Source organism: Rhamphochromis longiceps, linkage group LG1 (assembly GCF_057381845.1).
Source record: "Rhamphochromis longiceps isolate RC_006_pf linkage group LG1, R_longiceps_female_GT1.1, whole genome shotgun sequence".
Lineage (NCBI taxonomy): Eukaryota > Metazoa > Chordata > Actinopteri > Cichliformes > Cichlidae > Rhamphochromis > Rhamphochromis longiceps.
In genome coordinates, this window is record NC_140557.1 from 28,956,988 (window position 1) to 28,980,663 (window position 23,676).

The 23,676-nt window shown below is 41.5% G+C and overlaps 3 protein-coding genes across 7 annotated transcripts in view; 1 reads left to right on the forward strand and 2 right to left on the reverse strand.

The window, feature by feature from the left end:
- Nucleotides 1-5,283: 5,283 nt before the first annotated feature.
- On the reverse strand, nucleotides 5,284-8,118 carry cyp19a1a (cytochrome P450, family 19, subfamily A, polypeptide 1a). Its single transcript, XM_085405001.1, has 9 exons — nucleotides 7,938-8,118; nucleotides 7,693-7,843; nucleotides 7,426-7,580; nucleotides 7,149-7,313; nucleotides 6,897-7,011; nucleotides 6,709-6,820; nucleotides 6,357-6,519; nucleotides 5,845-6,086; nucleotides 5,284-5,582 (listed from the first exon to the last, which is right to left on the reverse strand). Exons 1-9 carry the CDS (start codon nucleotides 8,092-8,094, stop codon nucleotides 5,322-5,324), a joined length of 1,521 nt encoding a protein of 506 aa, XP_085261127.1. The 5' UTR covers nucleotides 8,095-8,118; the 3' UTR covers nucleotides 5,284-5,321.
- A 3,736-nt stretch (nucleotides 8,119-11,854) lies between these two features.
- On the forward strand, nucleotides 11,855-17,291 carry gldn (gliomedin). The gene is made up of 10 exons (XM_085405038.1): nucleotides 11,855-12,476; nucleotides 14,046-14,097; nucleotides 14,185-14,202; nucleotides 14,354-14,452; nucleotides 14,967-15,068; nucleotides 15,167-15,283; nucleotides 15,513-15,593; nucleotides 15,678-15,803; nucleotides 15,900-16,050; nucleotides 16,142-17,291. Exons 1-10 carry the CDS (start codon nucleotides 11,934-11,936, stop codon nucleotides 16,605-16,607), a joined length of 1,755 nt encoding a protein of 584 aa, XP_085261164.1. The 5' UTR covers nucleotides 11,855-11,933; the 3' UTR covers nucleotides 16,608-17,291.
- A 201-nt stretch (nucleotides 17,292-17,492) lies between these two features.
- dmxl2 (Dmx-like 2) overlaps nucleotides 17,493-23,676 on the reverse strand; it is a 41,495-nt gene continuing 35,311 nt past the window's right edge. For all 5 annotated transcript variants that reach the window (XM_085405034.1, XM_085405031.1, XM_085405016.1 and 2 more), the window contains 8 exons: nucleotides 23,435-23,573; nucleotides 21,948-22,008; nucleotides 21,669-21,796; nucleotides 21,516-21,593; nucleotides 21,315-21,406; nucleotides 21,172-21,224; nucleotides 20,855-21,072; nucleotides 17,493-19,406 (listed from right to left, as the gene is read on the reverse strand). In XM_085405034.1, the coding sequence (XP_085261160.1) occupies nucleotides 19,197-19,406; nucleotides 20,855-21,072; nucleotides 21,172-21,224; nucleotides 21,315-21,406; nucleotides 21,516-21,593; nucleotides 21,669-21,796; nucleotides 21,948-22,008; nucleotides 23,435-23,573 (979 nt within the window). In that variant the 3' untranslated portion in view covers nucleotides 17,493-19,196. The remainder of the gene's footprint in view (nucleotides 19,407-20,854; nucleotides 21,073-21,171; nucleotides 21,225-21,314; nucleotides 21,407-21,515; nucleotides 21,594-21,668; nucleotides 21,797-21,947; nucleotides 22,009-23,434; nucleotides 23,574-23,676) is intronic.

Here is a 23,676-nt window from a genome sequence, read left to right on the forward strand (position 1 = left end):
GTGTGTGTGTGTGTGTGTGTGTGTGTGTGTGTGTGTGTGTGTGTGTGTGTGTGTGTGTGTGCGCGTTTCTTGGCAGTAAATAATATGTAATCAATCAGATGGTCAATCAGAGCTCGAGGCAGGACAGTCTCAAGTTGGTGCTAGGCTGTTGCGTCAGAGTTATTTTAAAGCTGTCTGGCTGTCTGCCTCTGTAAACCTGTCATGGAAGAATTAAAATAAATGGATGGGTATGGAAAATGTACCTCATGTGACAAATGAAAACCACAAATGAAGAAACATGGACTTCCTAAAGAGAAAGAACATAAGATTACAGTTAGCTCAAGTGTAATACAGTCCAGTGTGGTGGATTTGCGATATGCATGTTTTCATTTAAGTGCTCTGATTTCATCCTAAATGAAATCACAAAAAAGTTACAAAGTGTAAAATCTCAAAACACATTACTGTGGATCATCTTTGTGCTTCAAGCAGACAATGCTGACACAATCTGAAACCACAAGTATTTTTCAATTCTTCTTGAAAAATATTTCTCATACGGACACACACACACACACACAGCCATCACAAACTGATATAGCAGATGCGTGGTATAACAGGCATCTGCTTTGGGGCCACATTTTCTCTTATTACTTTCTCCTATTATTGCCTTAATAGTTACCGTGCAACCACACTCATGGTACACATTAGGTTTTTTTTTCCAGGGCTTACTGTTGCTTAAGAGATGGCAGAGTTGGTTTGTTTGTTTGATCAGCCTGCCACTTTGGTTCACAGTCAAGTATCTCTGGCTATTAGCTGTAGATTTCTGGTTATTGCTAAGAAGTCTGGTGTTGGAATAGACAACATCTGGAGATGATGACTCTTCAGTGATGCATGATTCATTTGGAACTGTAATCTATTCAGTTGAATTCCTCTCTAGGAGCACCATCGGCTAAGAGTTTGCTCACCACCAGAATTCCGGAATTCGCATGATAAGGTGGGGCCAGGTTTCACAATGAACTCACCCGAAACTCTGGCTGATTGGGACCCACACCCAGTTTCACACCTTGGCTCAGGCGATTAGAGGATCATCAGGGGGTCCTTTTGTCCCTCTGTGGGGGGATACTCCCACTAGGTTTATATCTGGGACTCTCCACCATTTGACCTTAGAACTGAAGAAGCTTCTCGGATGAGAGGTGAAACGTCTTCAAGTTACTTAAAGAAGTCCAGACGCTTTTCTTTGCAAGCTCCTTTGACTACAATGACCTGGATGACTGAGAACCTTCACAGACAGATTCATGAAGTATATATCTCTGTATCTCTGTCCCATCTGGCCTGTCAAACCAAAGTGTTTTGGGGACTCACTGGCTCCACCCTTAGTGCTTTTTTCAGATTATACTTCCACAGTCAGTAACATGACATAGCCCATCTGTAGCTGGAATAGCAACAACTATAAGCAAGCCAACAAGATGGGGGACATCATGATTTCAGGTTCATTGAATTTAAAAGGAGATTTTAGACTATGCCATTGGTATACTACAGTAAGTACCTTAGGAGCTGCTATGGTTTGATAGACTACAGTGTCTAGTGCTAATAAAAGCCACCAAAAACTTATGAATGAATCATTATGGCTCAGCACACTTGAGTAACCTCTTTGTGACTAGGAAAAAGCAGAGGTTCCCTGGTGTTTGCACTGAATTTTTTCACATTCAGTGACCAATAGCAAGTAGTTGTGGTAGTTGTTCGGCCTCTGGACGACCACTTTCTATTACAAGGGGATTGCACAAGCTGCCTGGTGGAACAATCCTGCTCTGACTGCAGTTACTCTCAGACAGTTTGGCGAAGGTTTGCAAATAATTGCCATCTAATTTATAAATGCAGACAGATTGCCAACACATCATAGTTAATCTGTGTGCTGATGAGTGTAACATGTCTACAGTGTGTCTCTCTGCAATAGAGAACTTGACTCAGCTGTTGGTTGCTCATATTCTGCTTATATTCCTGTATAAAATTGCTGTCCTGCAGCAACACCGTCACTATTTCTGATCTTTTTCAGATCTACGAGGTTCTAGCTGGACTCTATATGTAAGCAAATTTCTGTTTAATATCAGTGTTTTTGTATGTACGCAGCAATAGATTTGCGATCAAAGGAAACAGATTTATGATTTTCCCTGATTTATCACAGTGAATCACCATTTTATTACAGATTGCACATAGTTGCCAGCCTGACCCCATCCAAATGCAAAGTTATAGCAGACTGACTCTGTTTCTTTGCAGTTGCTTTGAGGACAGCAACTTACAGTGAGTGGTGACAGGCCGGGTCCCCGCCTTTGAAGTAACATTTCAAAGGCAGCGAGAACCCATGTTCAGAGCACGCTGTTAGTTTTGGGCGTGTCGTCGTCTCCAACCACTGTTTTTCCTACTGTGACTGTAGCATGACCAGTACAGTAGCCAGAAAACCATAACAACATAGATCTGCTTTGGTTGTTGACTTTTACTTTCCTGTAACCCTACGTGAGCTGCTCCACTGCTATGATGGGTGCAGATGTCAAAGGTCATGCTATTGCAGTTTTTTGATATTTTACTTTGATGACTTAGAGTCACGTTGCATTTCCTTCGACACACAGAGTAGCTGATTTCTTTAATTATTGTTTTGTTTAGTTTTTAAGAGCTAATTCTCATTTCTAAAGACTAGCTACCCTTAAGAGGGAAGTAAAAAATAGACCCTATAAATAAAAGTTTTAATAACTTCTTAAAGAAAAACAATTGAGGGGGGATTTCTCTAAAAGTTATCAGTACTATAAAAAAGTTTTTGCAGTTCCTGCTGATGGTGATGTACAATGACTCAACTAGGCCCGTGCATGAGGATGTGATAATTAAAACACCATTACACCCTGAGGCTACTTTACACTGGCTGTTAACACATTTGTCAAAAGCTGCTGGAAATTGAATGTATACAGATCTTTATTTTAAATTATAATTTAAATTCTTGCATGCTGCTCGATAATCTGTCTGTTCAGGCTTTGTTCTCTTTTAACATAAATCTAAGATAGATAAACACGGCTCGCCTTAAGGGTTTTTGAACTGTGAAAAAAAATTGACAGATGAGCAGCAGGTTGCATGTGAAAAAACCTCAAGAACAGCAGCTTCAGTGTATTTTTAGCTTGATGTTTGTCAGTATTCACTCATTTACATCCATCTTAATAACTTAATTCTCTCTAGCTCTTCTTAATGTTATTAAGCTCACAGATGTCATGGAGATTATTATGACGAAACATTTTTTCCTCGCAAATTTGCAAGATCTCATAAAGATCTGTCTGGGCTGCATGTAAAATGTTTTCCATCCTGATCGAGGGCAGAAATGAGATTGGGGTTGATGAGACTATTATGATTCATTTGCTATATCCCACAACACCTGCAAGGAACAGCCTGTGATCTGTGATGCACACACACACACACACACACACACACACGCACTGAAAACAATATTACAGAGAGAAAGACACAGTCTCTCTACAGTAACAAACACACACACAGTCACACAGACAGTGACTTTGCTTCTTGCAGAGGTGCCGAAATGATTTGTTGCAGGTACTGATTAGCCTACCAAGCAGCTGTGTGCGTGCTACCCTTCCTTTAATACCCTCCCATCTCACTGTGATCAGCACCATAAGGCCCCAAGAGGTCGCATCAGTCAAGCTGAGACAGATACTCTTATTTTGATCGTGTCACTCTCTTGTATCACTGACACACAGCTGACCGTTGACATGCAGAAACTGCACTGCGCAGCTGAAACTCTGCACACACTGCCTGTTTGAACACAGTTTCTTTCTCAGCCCTTTTTCTTTCAAACATTGAACAGTGATTGTTCAGCGTGTTTGTTGATTGCTTCTAGCAAAGCAATACAAGCTGAAGCATCTCAGTATGAAATGTATTAGCCACTTTTGCCCAAAGGCAGAGCAACTGAACATAATGAAAAGACTAGACGCTGAAGATAAAGATCAAATCACTGTATTAGGTGTTACTGCGCCCTCTCCTGACCAATGTTAGTGTTACATAATTGCAACAAGAGATGCCTTTTTTTTTCTCTTTGTGGCTGTCGAAGGGCAGTTTTATCACCCACTCAGAACAATCTCGAGACTAACGATGCCTTATAGATCATAAAGTCACACATGTTAGATCTATTGAAAAGCACCATAATGCACCGTTTACTGGAGTAAGTGAATCATCTCTTGCTTGTTTTGCAATTAGACAAAAGAGATCTGGTTACTTTGGTGTTATCAGACTTGCATTGGTTGTCTGTGGATTATAAAATGGCACTGTTTGTGACGACATGACTTCCTGATACTGTTTATCTGCTGTACATAGTTGTTTTTTTTTTTCAAGCCTGACACAGCGTGCTGAAATATGACAAGTCTTTGCCTTATAGCTCTTTGGGAATCACCTTGTTGGTGCAAAAATACTATTTCATGCCTGTCAAACTGTGTTATCGTTTGCATTTTTCAGAGATTCACAAAAGAAAAGAGAACAATGAGTGAAAAAGAAGTGTCCAAAGAAAAGCATTCAAAGACTTTCAGAAGGTCTGGAAAACTATTCCTCAAGAGCACTTTAAAAATTACAAAAAATTTGGCTTTTTGGAAGAAATAATATTTAAAGAAATAAAGGCTCGCTGAAGACTTTTGCACAGAACAGTAGGGGAGTTAGCTGTTGTGTCATTGTTTGGAATTAAAGTGTGTGGGTGCAGAGGAACTCTGGGAAAATGCCTGGTTTTCTCTCGCTTTTTTTCATGTGCAATAAAAATTTAAATGAACTTACTTCTCAGAGTTGGAGTAGACTTAGAATGCATCGCTTTCTTCTACTTATTCTCTGTGTAATAACTTGTATTTACATTCCCCTTTGCTTCCATTGGACTTTGCCTTTGCTTTTGCTTTTGTTTTTTTGTAATAAAAGGACAAATTTGAAATCCTTTTTCATTTTCTGTGTTCTTAAATGACAAACGCACATTTATACCACATTTAATAAATTATTAATCGTGTGATTAGTTCAATTTAGGTGTAAGATATTTAAAAAAGGAGAATGAGAAAAATGTGGGGTCAAATAAAAAAAATACAAAAACAAAAAACTGTGAACTAAATATGTATGACATGCAGACAAAATGATGAGACGACAACACACATTTGTGACACAATAATCTACATTTATTTCAGTGTTAGCAGGTTTAAATGTACATTTCACATCATGCATACAGTTTGAGTACAAATACAATCTTTGCGTATATCAAAATATAAAGGCTAGCTTTGTGTCGTTATAAGATTATACAAATTAAGTATACAAAAGTACAGGTACAGCTAAAGGTTCGGGTCTCGGAGGGTTTGACAGTTGCTTCTCTGCCTGGGTAAGAACCTCATGTGGAGATGATCAGCCTCTACAGGCTGCTGGGAAAGGTTGTTGGTTTGTGTGAGGCAGTCCAGGGTCGGGCCCTCGTGAGTACAAACAGAGTACTGAGACAGCAGTGTCACCAAAATGGATTTCATCATCAGCATGGCGATGTGCTTGCCAATGCACGAGCGAGGGCCTGAACCGAACGGCTGAAAGTAGCGCCGAGGAACCTGGAGGCAGAACAAGAGGACCGATGAGAAAAAAAGTAAAAGGAAAGATGTATTTTCAAGAACACGAAGCTCAGATGATCTGTGTGGGTGTGGCTTCATCAGGCTGGACTGAAAGATTCTGATTGACGTGTTTCTAATTGCTGACTGGTGCAACTGGAACAAGTGCCAGACAAGAACAAATAAGTGTGACATCATCTTTTTCAACCAAGTTCCACCTCTTTCTAACCAGGAGAAAAAGTAAAGCAATGAAAGCACTACTCACATTCTTTTCAAAGTTTTCCAGATTAAATTGATTGCCTTTGAGGAAAAACTCGGTGCGGTGCATTTGGCCTGTGTTCAGAATGATGTTTGTGCCCTTCGGTATCCTGTAGCCTTCCATGATGTCATCAGACAGGGCTCGACGCATGGTGAATTCCACCACTGGGTGGAAGCGCAAGGATTCATTGATGAAGCTCTCAAGCACCTGCAGCTTGTGAAGATCCTGGTTCTGAAGCTGTCTCTCACCTGTAGCAGCAACAGACTGTTGTGAATTCAAGTTTTTCAGCCTGGAGCAAATGCAGTGAAATGCAATACTCCTGAGTTAATGAAGGTTATTGTGGCCAGGTTTTGTGGTTTTGGTGATATAGTTGGACTTATTCTTTTAAATGGGGTGTGTAAGCGTAATAGTAAGAGCTGTCAGTGTAGAGTGAAACAGTGCCAAGTGTCAAAATGTATCTTTGATGTGCAGCAAATCAGTTATAATTGCATTTTTTCTTAACTGCTGCAGCCTCTTACCCACAACAGCGTCTATCTCCTGTAGCAGCTGCAGCTCCACGTGTGGGTTTTGTTTGAGGAGCAGAAGCATGAAGAAGAGACTGACGGACAGAGTGTCCGGAGCTGCGATCACCATCTCCAGCACGCACTGCGTCACATCGTCAGCAGACAGCTCGCCGTGGTTCTGAAAACACAGTTGAATGCAAATATGCTGTCTGACCTTACTTGGTAGGCGGAAAAGAAATCCAGCATTTCACATGCAAAGAGGAACTGCTGAGACAGCTTGAAAATGAAAAAACACAAGTACCACAAGTGAAAGGTTTTACTTTAAATGAAAGTATATTTGCAGAAGGAGAATACTTCATAGACTGACTTGTGCAAATATGAGCTCTGCCGTGAAGTTGATGTCGTCCAGCTTATCTGCCTGCTCCATATTTTTCCTCTTTTGATCTACAAGATGTTTAATGGCATCGTGTAACTCCTGGCTGTGAGATAACAGATAACACATATTTAAAAAGATGAAACTAAAGGTGGGCTTATGTATGAGACTGAGTGACTCACGCTGCTGTCTTGTGCCTGTGGTGAATCCAGCCGAACTTGAAGTAGATGTCAGGTTTGATAAGCACATCCTGCCATGTGTGAAAATACTTTAGAATCTTCAGCATCAGCTCTTTCTCTGGATGCAAGGTAACATAAATATATTAGCATGCTAAAATCGTTCCCATATCTTTTTGATCCACTTCTGGAGACAAGAAATTCTTTATGTACAGCTTGCATGATAACGCAAGTAACATATTCATGCATCCTATTCACCATTGAGAGGTACGCCCAGGAAGAGTCTGTTAGAGATGTCCACCACGGTGCAGCGCATCAAACTGAGGATATCAACGAGTCCCAGGGTGTCCAGGTGGTCCAGGTGAGCCTTTGTGGAAGAGATGCAAACATCCACCGTCTGCTGCAAATTTGGGCCTGACAGAGCTGACAACATGAGATGGTTTTATGATTTAGTTTAGACAAATATTTGCTGTTTAAAAATCACATTTGAATAGCTGACTTTGTTTTGAAGTTCATGAAAGAGTTCCAGTTTTACCTTTAGCAAAATAGGTGCGTATCTTTTTCCACAGAGTTACGTTGTTGTTGAATATGATGCCTCTCTCGTTCATGCCGATGCAGCTGAGTCCCTGAATGCTCCCAAAACGTGAATTGTAGTTTCCGTTCTTCAGCACATGGTGCACTGCTGAAGCTCTGGTTTAAAAAAAAAAAAAAACAATAACAAAAAATCCACTGAAGCTTTTCATTTTACTTCTTGACTGGCTTGTTTGGTAGCATCAGCACTGACAGATTGAATGCAACTAACCTGCTTAGTATGAGCGTCTCTTCTCCGTTGATCCAGACTCTAACAATGTCTCCATACTTGTTATTGTAGTAGTTGCTGGCTCTGCCTATGCCAGTCCAGATAAATCTCAGATATGACAGAAGTGGGCCCAAACCCAAACAGAAAGAAGGACCTGTTGTATTAAAAAAGCAGAAAATATATTTCAGCTCTCACAACATTCTGTTGTAAAAACAAACAAACTCCTAATTAGAGCAACCTGAACCAACCTGGCGCAATTTTCTTGTCCGTGTGACTCCAGGCAACCAACAGCAGACAGACGAGCAGTATCAGCGTTCTGGTTGCCATTGATATTCCATGCGATTGGATGGCATTTGAGATCACGGACAGATCTGCCACCACGGCGTCTAAGCCTACAGGACCCATCGCCTGTTCACAAGTAGAGATCAGATCCACGAGAAGGGTGATGATGTAGAGCAGCCTGCACAGACCTGAAGGGTCCGAATGCTCACATCTGCCTTTTTATAGGCGGTCTGAGCTGGTTACGTGCCAGGTCAGGGTAATGCAAAAGCCACAACACTGCAGGAAAAAGGTAAACAATACTGTGGCAACCTTGAGGGATTGGGTTTGTGCTTGTGCCCTTGGGTTTACAGGACCTAGTTCAGCGGTTGCATGTTGGCAAATATGAGCTCATATTTGGCATTTTGTTGATGAGAAGGTTTTCACCTCCTTTAAACTTTAAAAGAAGTTGCTTTGCCTGTGAGAACTTGAGAACATCAGTGTTATTTGCTCTAGCTGCCTATTAAAAATCAGCTTTTCAATAAATGCACATTTTTCATCTGTTTTTATTAAACAAGCGAGACAAGGGAATGGATTAAATGTTAATATTGACATATGTAATTGCATTTGAATTATATTCTTCATTACATTGATTCTAGATTTATGTTCAAAAGCTGACTTGGATTTTAGGTGATACATTTTCATTCAAAATCAGAGCTATTTGTTTTAATCAGAGCTGCTATGTATTCGTATTGTACTCACACATGTGATCATATTACAGTAAAGTCTAAAAAATAGGAAAATGCTATCCATTTAATCCTGGCTTCCTGTGTTTTAATTTATTTGGCGTTGCTCTCAGATCCAGTGAAGCCAGGAAATAAGTTACACATAATACCAGTGTTAAATGCAGATACCATACTGTATTTGTTTATTTGTTTATCAGATGAATAAATGAAGATGATATGCTCTATGTACTACAGTAAAGCTAGACTGATCTGTTCATCTCCAGCCCCCAGACAGTTTGAAGAAAGAGTGGATAGCTGTAGCTAATGGAGAGACTGGTGGAAGAATTTTCCTCGCCAGAAAACAAAGTGGAGAAAAAAAAAAAGGTCATCAGTATTAAAGCTGGTCTGTGAACTAAAAACATGGAACAACTCGGTGAATATTGACATTATCTGTGACTTTTAGCCACTTTCAGTTCTCCGCTGAGCATTATAAATTCTAAAAATCCTCAACATAACCCATGCTGTCTGCTCTTGTGCCTGCCTTTGTTTCCTTGGCTCATTCTGCATAAAGAACCCTGCAAACTCACCGCCCACACTCCAGTCCAAGAATGCGCACACTTCAAATGACTGACTGTGTGCTGTGCCCCTGCCTCGATAACGATGCCCTGTGTGATGGCGTAGACCTAGATTGTTCTGCATGATTAAGCGGCGACAGCCCCCTTTGTTTCTCCTAAAAAGTAGAAGTGTGCGTAACCTCGTCTCTGGGCTTTGAGTTGTGGTCAACCGCATCTTTATCACTAGTATATGTTTAGGGAGTTATTCAGAAACGAGCTGTTGAAAAGGTTTTTGACATGTCAGAATATGTGTTATATGTAGGATTATATTATTACATCACATATTTAGATAAACATAAAAAATTAAGTACACCCTCTTTCAGCTCTAATGCTTTACATACTGCACAAGGGTTACACACAATTTACACAACCTATAATTTATCACCATCCACAGTCATTGCAGGAGTGGACGTCCCAGCAAATTCAGACTGTGCAGTGCTCAGAACAACTGAAAACCTCAGCTAGCATCTTAAACATCAAAGTTCAAGACAGTACAATTAGAAATAGACTGAAAAGGTATGGCTAGTTGTTTTGTCCACAGGTGAAAGGCTGTTCTCTCTGAAAGATCACTGGCACATCTAGAACAGTCTCCCTGAAAGAGAGATGTCCTCAAACCTCAATGAACTCAAACACTGCTTTAAAAAAAGAGTGTGCTGATTTATACCACGTGTTGTTGTTCTTCTGAGGTTATATTTAAATAGCCTGCTAAAATCATATATATATTTTTAATCACGTGTAAAACCTCAGAAGTTAAAGAGGGTGAAGTTTCACTTTCAAACTAACAGAACAGAAGGAGAGACTGATGATTTTGACCAGCAGCGAAAGAAAGCAGACTCTCAGCTTTGTGCTGCCCGAGCAACCTTGGGGAATTTATCACATGATTCACATTTAAAGCAGCACTGGAGAGTTGGTCATGAGATATGATAACACTGTGAAGCTGAACTTGCCTTCCCCACCAGCTCCGCCGCTGCACATTACAAGCTACATGCAACAGAAAGTGTTGCCTTTACTGTTTGACATTACACGCTGAACTCCACTTTATTCTTTTCTGTTGACACTATGAGAGGACTTACCTGCAGTACAAGTAATCCCTCACTTTTATTTCTGTAGTAGTCCTAATAAATTTTAAATTTCTGAGCAGGAAGAAGTGGGAGGGTGGATGAAGTCTTCAGGAAGGCTGGCCATCTGTCTGTCCTTGGGCAGGAGTCCGAATTCGAACATGGACCTGTGGGAAGAACAGAGATAAAGCTGCTTTCCCAGCAGCTGCAGCTTAGGAAGGAGAAAAGGCTACAGGTGGGAATGTCAAAATATAGATTTAGTATGAAATAATTGATAAGCCTTTGCAAAAAAATATATCTGGAATGCAAAGAAAAGAAAAGAAAAGAAAAGAAAATTATTATAAAAACTCATATGTACATGTCTGGCTGGAGCAGTTCAAGCTGTCCAACCACTGGCCATCAGTGACCCACACTACAGGGTGAGCTCAGGGCTTGAATCTATGTTGCTTGGCTGATTTCTTCCTCTACCTCCTCCTATGCTGAACCCATGTGTGTGTGTTTGTGTAAAAGGGCTTTAACGCGGCTGCAAGAGCATGTAGGTCAGCGACATGAAGTGAGCAGTGCTCTAAAACGCCACAGATGCCAATTAACTTACTCATTAAAGCACTATTAAGGTAGTCACATCTTTGTTTAAGCCAAAGCAGGCTGTACCAGCTACCTTTTGCAGGGAGAAAAGCTTCAAATGCCTTAATTTCTTTTCTGCTGAATTGTCACCTTTCCATTTTTCAGTTCTAAATCAAAGCTGTGGAAATGGGCCATTGTTGCGCCTGGTGAATGGAAGCTGTGAGGATGTGACAAGGACGAGAGCCGGGGGGAGAAATTCAAGGATACAGGAGGTGGGAAAAAGGAGAGAACTCAGTGGAGCTATAGTGGTAATATGTAATGATGTAATGTATTTTCTTTTAATGCCATATAGGCCTAACAACAACAACAACAACAACAACAATAATAATAATAATGTAATTGTGTAATAATGTAAATGTACCAGTGAACAGTTGTTTTTTTTTCTGGTGTATTCGTGCTTTCTTGTAATGTGTTTGAGTCCTCTTGTGTGTTCATCATATATGTGCGCGTGCATGTGTGTGTGTGAGAGAGATGTCAGTCTGCCCACGGCGGTGCAGTAGAATGGGTTCAGATGAATATAAATCAGGTGACTGAACAGGCGGGGGTTTCTCCCCAGACAAGCTCAGAAGATTGTGTAATGCCCACTCCTACATCACTGGTTTGCATGTACACACACACACACACACACACACACACACACACACACACACACACACACACACACACACACACACACACACACACACACACACAACCCCATCTCCACTTGGTGAACAGCCACTGTATTTACCAGTCTGCCTTCAGACAGACCACCAGTGTTGAGCTCAGATACTGAAGCTGACTAGATTTTATTTAGAGATTTCAAACAAGCTGAACGAGAGCTTAAATTTCCGCTAAAGTCTTCCTGTCTCTTGGATTACTTTGAATTTTAGATGTTTTGATTTTTGTTGGGAGCACCTTGTTCCATAAGGTCATAGAGCTAACACATCCTCTGTGCTGTTTCACTGTTCTTTCATTCTCTTTGAATGCTGAGGTCAGTGGTTGACCCCCAGAAGAGAGGAGGTGAAGTGGTGACAATGTGGATTCCCACACCCAGCATGACTCTCCCTCAGCGGATGGTGCTGTACGGGACGTGTGTCGTGGCACTGATGAACTCTATAGGCCTTCTGGTGCTCTTGGTCCAGCAGAATCAGCAGTGTGCCAGGCTGGAGCAGACAGAGGCACGGCTGATGGAGGTGGAGCAGAGCTCTGTGGTGGAGTTTCTTCAAGAGGTGCCCAGAGGAGCAGCAGGGCTGCGGGCGAGCGTGGGGGAACAGCCACAATATCAGTACCAATACTCCAGGAACAAGAGGAGCAAAGAAGAGGAAAAGGAGCTACAGCAGGAGCTGCAGGAGATTCGCCAGGAGGAGGGAAAGGAGATCAGTGAGCAGGAGGCCAGCCAGGAGGTCGGAGAGGAAACCGACAAGAGGACGAAGCACGAGAAGCACAAGCAGCGGCACAGCCAGCACTACCACAAGGCGCAGGTGCAGGACGACATGATGATGATGATGACATACTCCATGGTCCCGGTGAGTCTAGATCCTTGAATGAGAGAGAGAGAGAGAGAGAGAAGGCAAGCCAGGACATTTAGAGCAGCTCAGCCTGCTTCCTTGTTTTGTGATTGCTTAATAATGCTGTCGCTAATGGTTCACTGGACTAATGGCTGAAAGTCGTAACGCTCATGGAGCCTGACGAGCTGGCAGCGCCGAAGGCTCCAGATCCTGTTTGTGGTAATATGATTACAGGAATTTTAGTTTAGATGTCCTAATCAAACTCCAACAGAATATTTCCATTTATCAAACTACTTTTTTGTAAACACACTTGAAGTTTAATTTTGTACCATTTTAAGCTTCTACTCAGCTACATTTCACAGAAAAACTGTAGTTATTTAACATACTGAGATTCTGCATTCAAATCATGCTCGTCTTATTGAATATGACTTACTCTAGTCACTGCCACAAAGTAAATATTATTACATATCAAATAATAATAATAATAATAATAACATTCCTCGCAGATAATTATGTATATATCTTAAATATTATTCTATAGATACTGACTTAAAAGCACTATACAAAAGAATTTCAACCAATGTGAATGACTGAATTTGAGCCAATGAATGTTAATGTAACTTAAAAAAGGAAACATTCCTGACATTCTCAGTAACATTGAACAGTCTGATTTCTTTGGAAACACTCTGTGAAACTCATTAACTAGCTTCTGATGACTCAGAGGGTAACGGTAAGGGTTTGGGGGCGTTATGTGTAGCTGGCGGATTTCAAGATGCATAATGGATGAAGTTAGAGCCACAAATTCAACTGTGAGACAACAGCAAATCAGATTTCAAGCTAGCACTTCAGTCAGTGCAGTCCCCTTTTGTTCTGAACATGAACCCTTTACCCTTCTGCAATCAAAGCCTAGACGAGTAAAACTAGTCAGTAGTTTTTGAACTACAAAACAGAAACTGGATGTTCTATTCTAGAGACTATCATATAAAAAGACTGGAGTTAGATTTACCCCATACATCCAAAGAAAGCGACATTTAATCTTCCTTTAGAGCACCTTGCCTCAGTGCTTCTTTTTCTCCACTTCCCTACAGAGCAAAAGTGTGCAGCAGTCAGAGTTATTCTACCTGCACTTTAAAAAGGTGATGCCCGCCTTGCATGAACTAGGGTCAGCATCAACAAGCTCTTAATCTCCATGCAATATTTTAGCTCCTCTTGCTCTTTTCTCTATAATAACCAAGCTCAGAGTCAAATGTAAAACAATTAATACTCAGACTGTAGTAACATTTCTCATCTACCAAAATGATCAGTCAGTTTAATGTGTATGTCAGGCTCATGTTCTGGCCTGTGCACAGAATGCTGACTCATACCTACTGAGTGTGAACACCACACAATTAACACGATGCTAACTGCAGTTTCCTTAATGGCCGCTGGTGTCTTTTAACATGAAGGGGTTTCTGAAGTCTACACAGATAATCTTTAACTGGCACGTTAAAAGGTGCAGGGTTTTTATTTTTAATAGAGTAATTTTAGGTAAAGTATGCTGCTAAATTTACTGCATTAATATTTTTTCTATTTCCTCTTTTACTTCAGATCAAAGTGCTGATTGATATTTGCAACAGCACCAGGGGAGTCTGCATAGCTGGTATGTTTTACTCGTATGAATCATGTGATCATGTTCAGAATATTACTTTTAAAAAATTCTCTAACATTTCTAAACTTTCGTTTACAGGCCCTCCAGGTCCGCCGGGTAAGTCAACCCACAATTCCTAATCCAAATTTAAAACCTGCTGTAGGGTATGTCTCCTTTGTGGTTTAGTGACCCATATTCTTGATAAGTCTTTTTTTAATGTTTATTCTTTCGTTGAGTCCACAGTAAAGATTTTTTTGTGTTACTCTAGGTTTGCCTGGTGCAGATGGCCTGCCTGGACACAATGGGACTGATGGCATCCCAGGACTGAATGGACTTCCTGGGGCTGATGGGAAAAGAGGAAGAAAAGGTAAGGAATTAGTGCTTTCACTCGGCATCCATCCTTATTTTGTCCTCAGGCAATCTTGGCCATTTAAGCATAGAAGTACTGGCACAATGTAAAAGTCAAAAGGTTGAGTATAACCTGCAGAGAAAAGTATTAAAATAGCAAAAAAGAAGAAACAGCCACTTAAACTCCTTGGCATGCACACACACACACACACACACACACGCACAGACTTCTTTCTGTCCATGTATCACAATGCAAGCAGAATTTATTCACATTTTTGCTTCATGAATGAGTGAAGAGTTTGAAACAGCTTTCTTCCCTTGCCGATATTATTCATCTCTGTGGTTTTGGGCTTCAGCTGAATGAACTGGAAAACTGTCTTCCAGTATTCTCCCACTTCACTCTGCTCTCCTCCACAGTGGATGGCATGATTCATGCCAGCAATTCAATGGGACAATTCATTTCAACAATGGGACAAAGTGTATTGAGGTTACGAATACAATGTTCTAGCTATTTTGCACGGTGTTCTCCGCAGGGCCACCAGGTGAGAAAGGAGAACCAGGAGAAAGAGGGGAGCGAGGAGAGCTGGGCCCACCCGGAGAGAAGATCCAACCATCCAATGATGCCATTATTGAGGGTGAGTAGAACTTTATTGACTTGAACCATTTTGCAGATGACCTGAAATAAAAATAAATTTAAATGGATAACATTTAGACATTCTCTCCATTTGAGCAGGTCCACCTGGGCCTCCAGGACCACCTGGGCCTATGGGTCCTCCTGGCCCGCCGGGGCCTCAGGGGCCTCCCAGAACAGGGCACCGCAGAGCTCACCTCCAAGCTTCTCATAATCAGGGTGAGAGATCAGTCATAGTTTGCAGGTGACATTTGTGTTCCTAAAAACAGTTGTTGACAAAATAATTTTCAATGCAATCAAAGCTCTCGGGAAGAAGGTTCAAATTCTCTCTCTCTTTTTAAATTCAAAGACCCCCCCCCCCCCTCCCCATAAAGTGTCTAATTGAAACCTTCTGACAAACTAGTCCATCAATGACATGACTAAAACAGGATGAAACTGCTTCTAACAGGGCTACATGCCATTCCAAATGATGAAACCTCACCTGTAAAGGAGACAGAAAAACTACACGAGAAGACTGCCAAAAGGAACGGTACGTTTCCAGAGGAGGTTGTGTTCATGTGCAGTCATGTGACCTGTGAGTAAATCCCCTGAGATTTTTTGTTTTTCCCCACAGACTGCCTGATTAAGTCTCTGATCAACCCCAGAAATGTGACAAAGATGAAAACCACATTTGGCACATGGATGAAGGACACCGCTCAGCTGAACGATGAGCGAATATGGGTGGCGGATCACTTTTCTGGTAGGCTGGTTACAGAGTGTCGCGCATGTGCTCCTGTCCCCACTTTTATAATCTCCACGTCTTTTAGCAGTAAAGATTTTGCTTGTTCTTCCCCAGGTCGCATGCTGAAGGAGTACAAAAGCATTTCCTTTTTCCAGAAGAACAGCAGCGACACCATAGACGTTATAAAGTACTATCAAGGCTGCGGCCACATCGTTCACAATGGCTTCTTTTATTATCATGCTGCTGGCACTCCCAGCATTGCCAAGTAAGCCTTAAAGCCACTCGATGCACATCAAGGTGATTTTTTATGACTTCCACATCCTTCATTTAGCAGCTTCCTGCTTGTGTGTTCACAGATTTGACTTCAGCACCAAAAGACTTCAGACTCTCACTATTGAAAACTCTTTGTACAACAACCTCGCCTACCTGCTCCCCAACTCTAAGACCTACTTCAAGCTGGCAGCAGATGAGAACGGCCTGTGGCTGATCTTTGCATCCAATGTTGACGAGAGCATCATGGTGGCCCAGCTGGACCAGAAGACCTTCTCCGTCACATCCTACGTGAACACCACCTATCCTCGCATCAAAGCCGGCAACGCCTTCATCGCCTGTGGCGTCCTGTATGTCACCGACACCAAAGACACCAGAGTCACCTTTGCGTTTGACCTGCTGAAGGGAAAGCCGGTCAATGTGACCTTTGACCTGAGGTCTGCTGGTGAAGTGCTGGCAATGCTCTCCTACAGCCCAAAGGACAGACACCTGTATGTTTGGGACCACAGCTACGTCAGGCTGTATGTGGTCCACTTCATCTCTGATGAGTGAGAAACATGATGTCCGAACACGACCGTTACAGTAAATACTGAGAGCAAAACGCCTGCAGACTTTCATCTATTCACTGCATCTGAAAACTGATAACACAAGAGTGACATACACTGTGTGTGTCGCTGTTTTAAATATATTGTCCTGTGTTACTTTTGTGTTAAGTGAAATTGTAATTGACCGTCAAACTATTTCACTAAATATGGTTTTGGTTAACAAGACGTTTGCGCTGTTGCCTCACAGCTAGAAGGTCCTGGGTTTGAATCCGCCACCTGGCCAGGGCCTTTCTGTATGGAATTTGCATGTTTCCCCCGTGTAGTCCAGCTTCCTCCCACAGTCCAAAGACATCCAGTTAGTGGGGTGAGCTCAACTGGCAATTATAAATTGCCCATAGGTGTGAATGTTTGTCTGACTATCTGTTAGCCCTGCAGCGACTGCTGACCTGTCCAGGGTGTATCCATCCTTTCGCGGAAGAAAATGTATGAATGGATGGATGAAGGAAGTGCTGTATTTACTGTACATGGAGTTTTCAAAGGACACAAGATTTACTAATAGTGTGAAAACTTATCATTTTGTATAAGCTGGCAGTTTATGCCAATCAAACCTATAACTCAACTTTTGTTGCCATTTGCGTTTTTGCATGGTGGGTCACCACTGCTTGATTTTTATACAGATGTAACTCGTGATGTCCCTTCCCCCTCTTTTTGTACATATAGACAAACCTGCCTTTGTAAGGAAGCAGCACAGCTGTCTGGCTGCAAAGGATAATAAAAATAAAAATTAAAAAAAAGAAGAAAAAAAAAGCGCCAAATCATCCTGATGAAATAAAAAGAATTTATTCACTTTACAAAAGGTAAAACTGACCATGACCTGTTCTCTTACACACCTTCAGGCTCAAGTACCCTAATAGGCCTCTACTCATAATAATGGCTTCTTTTCGACTGTTTGATGTGCACGTACGCACACGAACGCGCACACGAACGCGCACACACACACACACACACACACACACACACACACGACACCAGTGGGACCATTGGGGAAACACTTAAGATGCATACAGTACACACAGAGGGCAGAAAGAGAGGGAGAGAAACACAAATCTCTTTAATAAATACCATACATACACTTAACAAAAGTTACAACTAATCCAACTGGTATGATACAAACCAAAAATAAAGAAATGCCTTCATGTTTGTACAAGGTTGTTGTGATAGTTCATATATATATATTTATATAATTTATATAATAAAACTATTTCAAATGTTGTACTAGTAGGCCAAATAAAGCCAGACATTCATTTGTATATAATCGTTTCCTCTTTAATAACCTATTTATTTGAAATAAACTTTTAGTGTCTCCAGAATTTGAGTGCAAATATCTATTCCTTATGGATGAAACAGTAAAAACAACTAGTGAGGTAAACACACTTACAGTAGACTGTTGCACATCTCCCAGTCAGATTACAGTAAAACCCCTTACATTCCTAAAATAAAAGGCAATAAGATAAATAGTTTTAGAAAGGAATGGTCAACCAAATGAACACAAACATAAATAACTTAAATAAGAAAATCAACTCAATTAAAAAAAACAACAAATAAAATAAAATCTTTGTGATAAAACCAGAAGTGAACCTTTGTGTTTCTGCTCTGGGGTGAGTGGGTGGGTGGATCTTTAGCGTTGTACCAGACAGATGGAAACACTGAAATCACAGTCACAGGAGTAAAACACACCGTCTTCCAAACAGGAATGTTCTAGCAGTGAGTCTGCCGCACAAACAGGCATTTGAGGGCAGGTGGGCGCGCAGACGTACAGATGGCAGACACAGCAGAGTGAACACGCACGCAGAGGGCCAAACTGGAGCGGGCTGAACCCAAACCATTATAGGCCAAGTGAGTGATGGGCAGCCAGTGGAAAAAGAGAAGGGGGGGGGATACAGACAGGTGTCACTATCAGGACCAAATGCACCATCAACTCTTCCACGGAGCTGAGAAAGCTGGGCAAATAAAAGGCAGGAGGGTGGGGGGCAAAAACCATCGAAACAAAATGCAGATTCCAACAACTCGATTCACACTGGAAACCACTGACTTAATAACAAACCACGGTGCTGGTTACAGTAGATGCTAAGAGATTTCAGCTGTGGGCACAAAATGACAACAGTTACACACTTTTAAAATTTTTGCTTGAGCACTTTTACAGAGCACTATCAATAGACCTGTGATTGCACCGCATAACGAGAACAGGACATGCATAGCTTCCCTATGGACACACTCTAAGAGTAGAGATTCTTTGATAAAATTACAATAAAACTAGCTTTAAAATCAAGTATGATACCATTTGCTTGTAACTTTGTTTTCAGCCTTTGGGAAAATAAAATGTTTGCAGCTCCGTTTTTAATCTTCTGGATACGGCCAACAGTAAACTCATGAACACCGTTCATGCTGAAAGTTGCCAACAGCGTGGTAATCTTTTGACTAACTCTTCCCCCAGCAGCGTTTCTATTAATGCCTACAGAGTGTTACAGAAGCATTTCGGTTTTTTCCTCCACTTTCTGACCCTTTCCTCTTAGGACCCTCAGAATTACAAAAAGCATTACAGGGCGTCAACCAAGCTGCTGGGGATATTGTAGCGGTCTGGGAGGACCCTCATCTTTAGGGTGCCGTCTGCTCCGCAGGTGAAGATTCGGTTTCCGGGTCGCGTCTCCACCTGCATGACACCTGCGCCGATGTTCCGGAAGATGGACTGCTTGGCGTGCTCTATGCTAAAAGAGTGCATGAGCCCGTGGCCGGCTAGCTTCCACACCTGGGTACAAAGGAAGAGAGAGCGAGAACAGAGTATATAATTAGTTTCTCTTCCCAGGGTTTTCTGGATGAAAAAAAAAAAAAAAAAAAAACCCAAACAGATCATTTTTTAAATAATGAAACTGGAGAAATTAAAAACTATTTGGCTGGGGACACCACTTGTTTGGCATTTGTGATCAATTAGCATTTTTCCATGTTGTTTCTACAAAGAGACAAATGTGCTTTAAGGATCCAGACAACCCCCCCCAAAAAGGTGGTTGCTGGAGGTTGATGGCAGTAGCAGGAAAAGAGAAAGAGGTTGGACATGGGTATAGAGTGCTAATCTGTGTTTGCTTTTGTTTCTAGCAGGTTGACGCAGTTGCCGGTAGTTTGCATACCTTGACTTGTCTGTAAACACTCGCCAAGCAGAAGTGAAATGATTGAAAGTCTGATGCAAACAAAAAACAGAAAACAGACACAGTCTGCGCCCTTTCAAATGTGTCAGTTACAGCGATCAGGCACAAATTTTACTTTGAAGGTGAGCAGCCTTAATTTCTGGTTTCCTTAAATGTTTTTACATTTCACAACATGTAGAGTAAATGGCGAGTATTTCCAGACAAGTTGGTGTCTTCCATGAAAACTACAGGTGATCACAGCAATTTTTATTAGCCAATCAACTAAGTCAGAATACAGAGAACACATTTATCAGTAATAAAAATAATTCTCAAATATTTCAGGACAGTAATTTCAACCAGTACTCCATGTGATTGTGCCAAACATTAACACACTGCTGCTTTGACTGTCACTGATAAATCCGAAGTCAGATTTGAATATATAACATACAGTAGTCTGTGTTTTAGTTAGTTCAGCCAAAGTCATAACAAACTATTTTTAGTGACAAGAAGAACAAGGTTTCCTGCAGCAGACAGTATGGCACCCACAGAGGCTTTATCATCAAATCAGTCTGAGTTTACATTAAAAGATAAAAGAATCTGAGTTGATTAAAAGCAGCATGAAAGACTCACTTCTCTAAATCTTTTGCCTTTAACATTTTCTTGTTCCTGCTTATAACATCTAAAACAAGAACGCAGTCATCCCGGCAGTGCAGTGTTGACCTTTAGACCGTATCACCTCTGTGTTTTAAGTCTTTGATCTCATCACCTTATACTGGAATACTTAATAAACAAACCACAACAGCAAAGCCTGAAAAACTAGACCTGGAATCTTAAATCCAGGGACAAAAGTGTTGTTTGAAGGCTAGAGAGCTGCACCAAATACTCCTCCAGTTTATGGATTAAAAAAAACAAACTTGGAATGAATATAAAATAATTCTCAGTAGTTTTGATGCTGAATGCTTTATACAGTGCTTATGTTTAATAACATTCACTGACACAAAAGGATATTATTCCTCAGCACACAATGTGAGCGTGTATCAGCAAGGAAGTGAGTGAGAGAAAGAGCATGCGCCACCTTCATGTTGCCCTCTGCAGAGCCAGTGACGAAGAAGTCCTCAAAGGCATCCAATGCGAGGGCCTTGATGGCTGAATCATGGGCCTGGAAAGTGTGGAGCAGCTGCCGCTGTCGGATGTCAAACACGCACACAAAGCCTTTTCTGCCTCCAGTAATCAGCAGCTGCTGTTTAGGAGCATACTGAAGCACAGTGGCCCCGTTCTCATGGCAGGGAAAAGCTGAAGGGGGAGGTAGGAAGTAAAAGTGGATAAACTTGAAATATAGGGAAAAAGAAAATCACTGAAACTCACTTATTAGAATAAATATGGATTTCTCACCATGCACCATAGTATTGTTAGGTGAAATCAGAGTGTCCCACAGGCAAACATTTCTATAAATAACATAAAGCAAAATATTATGCAGCTGGAAAAAATAAACAAAAAGAAAGAGAGCAGTGTTTGATTAGTCGTCCAAATCTGACCTGTTATCATTGGACTGTCCGGCCGTGGCGATGAGACTGGAGGATGTGATGAAAGCAAAATCCCCGCAGGTCTTAGTGTGGCATTGCCAACTCTGAGAGCAAGAACAGGAAAATAAAAGCACATTTTCATTTGAATTATACAGACCACTCATATTGTGTGTGTGCTGCGACTGTGAATAAGGAGGTGGGAGGGAACCTTACCAGGTACGGTTTAGGGTTGGACGATGTCTGGTTAACCTGCCAGAGACTGAGGAAGCCCTCTCCATCAGCGACTCCACACTACAAGAATGTTTCAGAGGAATCAGAACAATGGCACCGTACACACAAAACACAGTTGCTACTTTGTGTGTGTACCTTGTTGCCCTGGGAGTTGAAATAGAGACGGGTGACTCGAGCGTTGCCTGCTTGTCTGAAGCAAATGAGTTGCTGAGGTCTGTTCCATTCAAACATCCTCACGCTACCATCCTGAGCCCCAGTCATGTCTGATACACAGCCCCACACACACACAAACCAGGAAAAGAAAGGGAGAGAGATGTTGGGGAAAGAACAGGAATACAAAGCAGGAGAAGCTATATAATTTACTTATACGTGTTAAACATGTATACTGGTGAATCCTCTCAAAGTAGCACTCACAGTACTGATATATGGGATGGGATGTCATTCTCTTCACATTGTTTAGATTCCTCTTCATAATCTGAAAGACATCAATATAAACATACATTTATCTTGTAATTAGCTTAAATTAATTGGGCAAACAATTAAGTTAACTATCTGAAAACGTCAGGCCTGAAGATCAGCCTAGTGAGTGGTTGACGACCCCCTGAGCAATAACTGTTGCCCGTTTGGGTTCCACTCTTCACAGTGTCACTACCACTTAGCGTGCATTTAGCAAGTTTTTGCAGACAAATTGGTTTACACATTAATCAAAGGCGACCATATCAATCTGCTACCAGCCAAAGCAATCGCAAACAGCTATTCAGTGCAGCGCCGATCATCAAGCAGTCTTTAGGCATTTTTAAGTGGAGCCTTGGGCTAACCTAAGCAGTAACGTGATTGGATGATGGGCTGACTGAGGCACCGTCTATGTGCGCAAGAGTTTAAATCACTTTTATCGAATCTTCTTCTCAGACACACATGACACTCGTTCAGGTGTGCACTCGTTCAGACTTATACGTGACTATGGTAAATTACACATCACTTCAAACATCAAGCAAATTTCTGCAGATCGCCTCAATATTCCAGCTCTTTTAGTTAAAACTCATTCCTGCACTTTCATGACTTCTTCAGCATCAACAATATCTTTAAAGTATTTTACATGCATGTAATTTCACATTTTGGTCATGAAAAAACTTTTTTTCTGACCACTGCTGTAAAGACTAATTCTAAAACTGGACAGATAGTAGCTTTTAGACAGATGAAACAGCAAACTAATTTACATGAAATACAAGTGCAACTAATTTTGCTGCACATCAGAATATGATAATTGAATATGTTAAGAGAGCCCTCCTCAACCTTCACATTTAACAAAACCCCTTCCACAGTCGTTTGAACCTCTATGACACCCTCGGTCTTGTCCTCCTTTGTGTATCACACTAAACATTTATCACCGTGGCTGGGACACTGAGAACCTATCTGCGTGTTAGTCTGACGCAAATCTGTACCTTGGCTAGCCGTCTGAAAGGGCTTCTGATATCTGTGTTTATATTTGGCCATCACTGCCATGCAGACACACCCCCAGTCTGTATCTGCATCTACAGACTCAGCAGGCCAGCTGTTTAGTCGGCGTGGTTCAGCAGCGATAACAATAAAAAACAAACTTTGCCTGAAAACGTGCAAGCCCGGCAGACTGCTGAATAAAATCCCCAAATTAAATTGATTTTTTTCCAGAAGCAGAAGTTTTAAATGAAGCGTTTTCATTTTGTAAAAATACATCTAAATCTTTACTAATGAATATTATGAAATGAAACGACTGCAGAGTCATGCCACCCTTTCTATGAGCCCTGAAACGGAACTTAATCACCCCCTACTGGTTATCGCTAAATACTGCATATGTACTGCTGCCTGGTTTTGCTGGATTCAGGTTGCACAGCTGTGTAGATTTGCAGTGAAGAATCGCGTACCACACTGGCTCCCATACTGGTCTGACCACTACCGAGCCACGGCATGGATGCAGAGACTGGCATCTGCGGTGGTGCAAAGGGGACGGAGCTAGCCTGGGCAATATTGGTGTGCGAAGAACGATGATCTACATCATCAGAGCTGTAAAACAAACAAACAAAAAAACACAAGCTATCATTTAATCGGAGAGGAGACCGGGAGTGTGCAGTCCAGGCTCGGTGAGATTTGAAGGAAATCATATGAT

Excerpts from the sequence above, each read along its gene's own strand:
- gldn (XM_085405038.1), top strand. The coding sequence starts at position 11,934 with ATGCTGAGGTCAGTGGTTGACCCCCAGAAGAGAGGAGGTGAAGTGGTG. Across the intron at positions 14,453-14,966 it reads TGGGAAAAGAGGAAGAAAAG|GGCCACCAGGTGAGAAAGGA; the intron begins GTAAGGAATTAG and ends TGTTCTCCGCAG. Across the intron at positions 15,069-15,166 it reads CAATGATGCCATTATTGAGG|GTCCACCTGGGCCTCCAGGA; the intron begins GTGAGTAGAACT and ends CCATTTGAGCAG.
- cyp19a1a (XM_085405001.1), bottom strand. The coding sequence starts at position 8,094 with ATGGGTCCTGTAGGCTTAGACGCCGTGGTGGCAGATCTGTCCGTGATC. Across the intron at positions 7,314-7,425 it reads ACGCACCTATTTTGCTAAAG|CTCTGTCAGGCCCAAATTTG; the intron begins GTAAAACTGGAA and ends TCATGTTGTCAG. Across the intron at positions 7,012-7,148 it reads CCTGGGCGTACCTCTCAATG|AGAAAGAGCTGATGCTGAAG; the intron begins GTGAATAGGATG and ends CCTTGCATCCAG.